Source organism: Chenopodium album, chromosome 22 (genome assembly GCF_948465745.1).
Source record: "Chenopodium album chromosome 22, dcCheAlbu1.1, whole genome shotgun sequence".
Classification (NCBI taxonomy): Eukaryota; Viridiplantae; Streptophyta; class Magnoliopsida; order Caryophyllales; family Amaranthaceae; genus Chenopodium; species Chenopodium album.
In genome coordinates this window covers 20312680-20320000 of record NC_137855.1, presented here as the reverse complement: position 1 = coordinate 20320000, position 7321 = coordinate 20312680, and the positions used below count along the sequence as shown (strand labels likewise).

Here is a 7321-nt window from a genome sequence, read left to right as displayed (position 1 = left end):
AATAATTTAGTCCCTTCATCAACCGTAGGCCGGCTACAATTTTAATAAACAATATACAGTATTATATTCAGATAATGCTATCATACTTCGTATTTATTTGTATCAGTAACTACAAATTTTAATTGTAACTCAATAGTCAATACAACTTAAAAAATATATTCGTCAACATTCTATTAATTAAGTAATGCTCTTTGAAGCAATATCATCAGTTAAAAATTTAAGACTAAGGAGTCAATCAAAGTAATCAAAATGTTCCACAAAAAAATAATAAATAAATAAAAGAAATACTAAGCTTTACCTTACATAGGTGAAGTGATTTTGAGTGTAATTCGGGACAAAATTAATAAGTAACGACGGTGAATCAAGAAGACAAGAATGATAGAGTTTATAAGATTTGCCAATTCATGTTTCATGCAATTGAATTTCCAAGTACCAATTTCTTTTTTCTGATACGAATAATTAGAATTTTAATTGTTTTGAAATTGGAGTATCAAATACTACAACCGTTACATATTATGTGCAACGATTAGACATTTTTCCTCTCTACTTTATGTCAAATCGTTGCACATAACCTGTAACGGAGGTAGTAATAATACTCGTACTTTTGACTTTTGAAACTGAAATATAAGCGTTAATACCCAATACATACTAATATAGATTAGTTGTACACAAGAAAAAACTTTCTTAAATTCCCAAAATTGAGCTTTACATGGATAAAAGGAGAAAATTAAATGCTAGATTTGTTGAGCAAGGCTTATGTATTTAGCTATTGTTTGGGCTTATGTTTTAGCCCGATCTTAGGTTGTATAAATATACCCTTATACGTAATACACAAACCAAGGATTCACATTCTTGACATGGTATCAGGCCAAAACCTCAAAAACCCTATTTTTTAACAAATTGAAAACACCAAAACAGAGCAGAACACTCTGCCAATTTGACGCACGATCAACTTCATCAATGGAGGAAGGAAAATTGATCCTGCTTCACCGTATTGCCTTGGTGCTGGTGATCAGCCCGGAAACTTGATTATTCACGTAATCTTGACAGGGGATAATTATTTGGCATGGTCGAGGGCTATAACTTTGTCTCTGCGATCTCGCCGGAAATTTGTGTTTGTTGATGGAACCATCACCAAACCCACCGAGAAGAAGAAATTACTTGATTGGGAAACCGTCAATTCGATGCTTGTTTCCTGGTTATTGCGCTCAGTGGATTCCAAAGTGGCTGCTTCAATCCCGTACTTGAGGAGGCGAAGCGACTCTGGGATTACTTGGAGAAACGCTATTGTATCTCCAATGGACCTCGCTTGCAACAATTGCGAGCAAAAATAACCAATTGCAAACAAACCAAAGGCATGACTGTTGGACACTATTACACTAAATTGATAGGCTTGTTTGATGAACTCACACGAATCAAACCTCTTCACGACTGTGATTGTGGCCTTTGCACTTGTGATGTTACTGGAAAATTTGCCTTGGATAGGGAAGAGGAGATTTTGCATCAATTTTTAATTGATATTGATGACGACTTTTACGCGGCTGTAAGAACAAATTTGCTCTCCCAACAACCAGTTGCCGATTTGAATCGGGCTTACCAAGCGCTCCTTCAAGAGGAGGAGTCACGAGGAATTGCTAGGGGGAAGGCCGAGAAGGAGAAAACCAATGAGGCCCATGTTTTGGCTGTTCAATCTACTCGTGGGAAGGGGAGTATAGAGCGTCGAGACAAGTCGAAATTATTTTGTACGCATTGCCAAAAATCGGGTCATGATAATGATGGGTGCTTTGAACTCCACGGATTCCCTCAGTGGTGGTTCGAATTGAAGCGCAAGGGGTCTACTAGCTCTTCGAGGCAGCCCACCAAGGCCTCCCCTGCAGCGTCCAAGCCTGCTGCTGCTGCTACTTCCTCGGCTCGTGATGCTGCCCCCTCCCCTGCTCGTGCAAATGCTGTGACAGGAGTCTCGCAAGCTGGTGATTTATCTCTGGCAGACCTAAAGCCTGATGATGTACAGGTTTTATTGAATATGGTTAATAACCATAAACAGGACCGAATGCAAGGTGAGCTTTTGTCTTCTTGGATAATTGATACGGGGGCGTCGCATCATGTAACTGGTCTTGAATCTTGCCTCATGGATGTATGTACGATCACGCCGTGTCCCGTGGGTCTTCCTGATGGTGAACAAGCAGTGGCACTAAAGGAGGGCCGTGTACAATTGGCTAATGATTTAATTTTGGAGCATGTGTTATTTGTTCCTAAATTAAAATGCAATTTAATTTCGGTGTTAAAGATGATTGATGACTCGCATTGTTTTGTTCGCTTCACTAATTCTTTATGTGCTATACAGGACCAACATTCGGGTTTGTCTTGGAGCCGGTGAACGGAAGGACGGACTCTATTATTTTCGGCGTGTTCCTACCGTATGTGCGGTGCAAGTTCCGGAATTGACAGAGTTCGAGCTATGGCATAGACGACTTGGGCATCCGTCGGATAGAGTTGTCAAGTTAGTTATTGTGATGTGTGTCCTCAAGATAAACAATCTAGGGACTCTTTTCCTAATAGTGATAGCAAAGCTAGTCGTATTTTTGAATTGATTCATTGTGATCTGTTGGGGTCATATAAAACTCCCTCTTCCTGTGGTGCACATTATTTTTTGACTCTAGTGGATGATTTTTCACGAGGTGTTTGAGTTTATTTTTTGAATTCCAAAATTGAAGTTTATTCCGCATTCTTGTCTTTTTTTGCTATGATTGAGCGTCAATTTGAAACAAATGTAAAATTGGTGAGGAGCGACAATGGAACCGAATTTAATTGCATGCTTCCATATTTCAATGAACATGGCATTATTTTTCAAACTTCTTGTGTTGGGACACCTCAACAAAATGGCCGGATGGAAAGAAAACATCAACATATATTGAATGTGGGGCGCGCTTTGATGTTCCAAGGGAATTTTCCTATTGGTTTTTGGGGTGAATGTGTGCTTGGGGCGGTTTATTTGATTAATCGTACACCATCTCGTTTATTACAAAATAAGACACCATATGAGGTTTTGTTTGGAAAAGAACCTAGTTTTGATGAGTTACGAGTTTTTGGCTCTCTTTGTTTTGCTCATAATCAAAAATCAAAGGGGGACAAATTTGCACCTAGGAGTCGAAAATGTGTCTTTGTTGGCTATCCTAATGGTAAAAAGGGTTGGAAACTTTATGATCTTGAGACGGGAGAGATATTTGTGTCGCGTGATGTGAAGTTTTTGAGAATGAGTTCCCGTTTGCTAATGATAAGTCCTTGACTGAGAATGCTGTTAATGATAATGATGTGGTTGCTGCTACATTGAATGAGGGTGAGCCGGGGGTTGATTTTGATTTTTAAGACGATTTGGAGTCGGTTTTGGAAATCAGTGAGGTAGCACAAGGGGGTATGGCTGATGCTGGGCATGAGAATTTGTTGGGTGAGGCAGGCAGCCCACACCACGACCAGGCCGTGGCAGGCAGCAGGCGCCCCGACCAGGCCGTGGCCTCCTCTGCCACACACGATGCAGCAGGGTCTGGCAGCACCCCTGCAGCGACTGAGGCTGCTGCCACGACCACAGAGGCTGCTGCCAGCTTCAATGAGGCTGCTGCCAGCTCTAATGGGGTTGCTGCCGTGGCCTTGGACACCACGGGAAATGTTCTTGGGCGTGGCTCTCGACATCGACACCCCCCGGGTTGGCACAAAAATTATGTGGCACATACTGTACAAGCGACGAGTCCTCCTAGTTCACCTTCTCCATCACTAGGTGAAAAAAGAAGATAAACACCGCCCTAAGGCCACCGGTTTTTAAAAACCGGTGGGCAAAATATGGGGAAAAATAGGTGGGATTTTGAGGGGAGGTTTTTGCCACCGGTTCAAACTAAACCCGTGGCAATAAAATTATTTTCACCGGTTTGAACCGGTGGCTTTTGCTTTTTTCAAAAAAAAAATCGCCCTTATAAAAGACCCAAACCCTACCCGTGTCCTCATTCTCAGCCTCCCTCACTCTCTCTCCTCTCCTCTCCTCTCCTCTCTTTCCTGATCTCATCTCCTCTCCTCTCCAGATCTCCTCTCCTCTCTCTCCCATCTCATCTCCTCCGTCTATCTTCTTCTCTTTCCTGCTCTCTCTTCTCGCCGCCTCCGTCCATCTTCTTCTCTTTCCCGCTCTCTCTTCATCACCCACTAACAGGGAGACTACTTCCCTAAAACCGGATCTGTTCTTCATTCTTAATTTTCCGAGAATGCGGCGTTGCTGTCGTGGCGAAGGTTATACTTCAAAAAGTAAGCGAAGCTCCCCTCTATCTCTCTTCTTTCCCCTCTCGATCTCTCCGACCTCCCTAGGTTTTTAATTTGATTTTTTTTTTCGGGTTTTCTGGGTTTTTTGGGATTTATGTTTCATGATTTTTATTAATTTTTTTGTTTTAATAATTTTAGGTTAGGGGTTCTGGGTTAATTGATTTTCGAATTTTTTTTGGGTTTTTTCGAATTGATTTTAGTTTTTCGAATTGATTATGGGGTTATTGATTTTGGGTTTTTTTTTTAATTGATTTTGGGTTTTTTCGAATTGATTTTGGGGTTAATTGATTTTCGTATTGATTTTGGGGTTTTTTCAAATTGATTTTGGGGGGCTTTTCGAATTGATTTTTTGAATTGTTTTGGGGTTTTTTCGAATTGATTTTGGGGTAGGGTTTTTGTTGCTTTTGTGGTTGCTGTCGTGGTGGGTTTGGCGTTGGGTAGGGTTTTGGTTTGGTTGTGCCTGCGGTCAGGGGTCGTGGTGGGTTTGGGTGATGGGTCGTGGTTGGTTTCGTTGATGGGTTGTGGTGGTCTGGGTGGGTCTGGGTGAGGGTTTGGGTTGGGGTTGGAGCTGGTGTGGGGTGACGGTTGGTGGTGGTAGGGGGGTCGTGTATTCTGGGTCGTCGGTCGTGGGTGGGTCGTGTGTTCTGGGTCGTCGGTTGTGGGTGGGTCGTGGGTTAGGGTGGTTTTTTTGTTTTTTTTTTTTAAGATTAATTTTAGAAATTAGGCTAATTAGTCTAATCCCATACTCATTGTGTGACATCTTTTGATTATCAGGAAATGCTGCTACTAATGCTCCAGGGAATCAAGACACCTGCATATTATCCTTTGAAGACTAGGATGATGATTTAAATATTTGTTTTGTGTAATTTGATAAATTTAATTTTATAAATTGGAATGGGTTGTATAAGTAATTTATTTGTAATTATTAATTTAGTTTGTGTTTTTCATGTATATTATGCATATATATATGTTTCTGGTACATTTTAAGAGAAAAAAAAGCAAAAAAAAAAAGAAATTTTTTTTTTGTTTTTTTAGGGCATTATTGCCACCGGTTAACCGGTGGCAATTGTTGTTAATACCAAAAAAAAAAATTTGTGGGAAGTCTTATTGCCACCGGTTAACCGGTGGCAATACTTGTTTTTGCCACCGGTTAACCAGTGGCTGGCTTTTGCATCAGATTATTGCCACCCCACAACTAGCCACCGGTTCAAAACCGGTGGCATAGGGGGGTTTTGAACCGGTGGCTAATTGCTTTTTTCTACTAGTGCATGCTACTCAGGTACTCCCTATCCTATAGCACATTATGTGAATTGTGAAAATTTTTCCCTGCGACACCGTATATTTTTTGCAGCTGTAATTGCGGAACTGAGCCTCGTAATTTCAAAGAGGCTATGAAAGATGCAGGGTGGAGAGAAGCAATGCAGAAAGAAATTGCAGCATTGGAAGACAATCAGACTTGGGTGATGGCACAATTACCTCCGGGGAAGAAGGCTCTCGGATGCAGATGGGTCTATAAAATCAAGTACAACTCTGATGGTACAGTTGAACGATTAAAGGCTCGTCTGGTCATATTTGGTAATCATCAAGTTGAGGGCATTGATTATAATGAGACATTTGCTCCTCTGGCTAAAATGGTCACAGTTCGGACTTTCTTAGCGGTTGCAACATCGAAAAATTGGGAATTGCATCAAATGGATGTTCATAATGCCTTTCTTCATGGTGATCTTGATGAGGAGGTTTATACGAAGCCACCCCCTGGGTTTCATGGTAGTAAACCAGGAATGGTTTTTCGTCTTCAAAAATCGCTTTATGGTCTCCGTCAGGCACTCCGCTGTTGGTTTGCCAAACTTGCAGGCTCACTCAAAAGGTATGGCTTTAAACAATCATATTTTGATTATTCTCTGTTTACTCTGAATCATGGGAATGTCCATCTCAGTGTTCTAGTGTATGTTGATGATTTATTGATTTCTGACAACTCTGCTTCTGTGATTTCTGATTTTAAGGCGTATTTGAGTGATTGTTTTCATATGAAAGATTTGGGTGTGTTGAAATACTTTCTTGGTATTGAGGTTGCTCGTAGTCCGGAGGGCATATTTTTGTGCCAACGGAAATATACACTTGATATTATTGCAGAGTCTGGTTTATTAGGGGCACGCCCGGCAGGTACCCCAATTGAGCAAAACCACACTCTAGCAAAATCAGAGGCACCTCCTATTGCAAACCCGAAATGTATCGGCGTCTTGTAGGTTGTTTGATCAATTTGTCTTTCACTAGACCAGATTTGGCATACGCGGTTCATATTTTGTCCCAATTTCTGCATCAACCTCGTCAAGATCATTGGGAGGCGGCTCTTCGTACAGTGCGCTACTTGAAGGGTTCCAGGTCAAGGTATTCTTTTGAGATCAGATTGTGACTTACATTTGACAGGTTGGTGTGACGCGGATTGGGCTAGTTGTCCTCTTACGAGACGATCGATTACAGGTTATTTGTTGTTTCTAGGAAATTCTCCTATTTCTTGGAAGACTAAGAAGAAGGATACCGTTGCTAAATCTTCTGTAGAATCTGAGTACCGTACAATGTCTAAGGCCACTGATGAGTTGAAATGATTGAAGGCTCTTCTTGATAGTTTAGGAGTTTCGCATCCGCAAGCCATGAGTTTATTTTGTGATAGTCAGTCTGCGTTGTATATTGCGCAGAATGCGGTCTTTCATGTACGAACTAAGCATATTGAGGTTGATTGTCATTATATTCGGGATGCAATTCAGGAAGGAATTATTAGACCATCTTATGTGAAGACCACAGATCAACTGGCAGACATCTTCACTAAGGCGTTAAGCAAGCAACAATTTTTGTATTTACTTGGCAAGTTGGGCATTTGTGATTTGCATGCTCCAACTTGAGGGGGGGTGTTGAGCAAGGCTTATGTATTTAGCTATTGTTTGGGCTTATGTTTTAGCCCGATCTTAGGTTGTATAAATATACCCTTATACGTAATACACAAACCAAGGATTCACATTCT

The 7321-nt window shown here is 41.1% G+C and overlaps 1 protein-coding gene across 1 annotated transcript; it reads left to right on the top strand.

The window, feature by feature from the left end:
* The first annotated feature begins 1357 nt into the window (after positions 1–1357).
* On the top strand, positions 1358–6908 carry LOC145604074 (uncharacterized). The gene is made up of 9 exons (XM_081660022.1): positions 1358–2241; positions 2345–2417; positions 3280–3337; positions 3455–3729; positions 4441–4454; positions 5654–5936; positions 6039–6169; positions 6239–6321; positions 6730–6908. The coding sequence occupies exons 1-9, from the start codon at positions 1358–1360 to the stop codon at positions 6906–6908; spliced, it is 1980 nt and encodes a 659-aa protein (XP_081516148.1).
* The last annotated feature ends 413 nt before the right edge of the window (positions 6909–7321 follow it).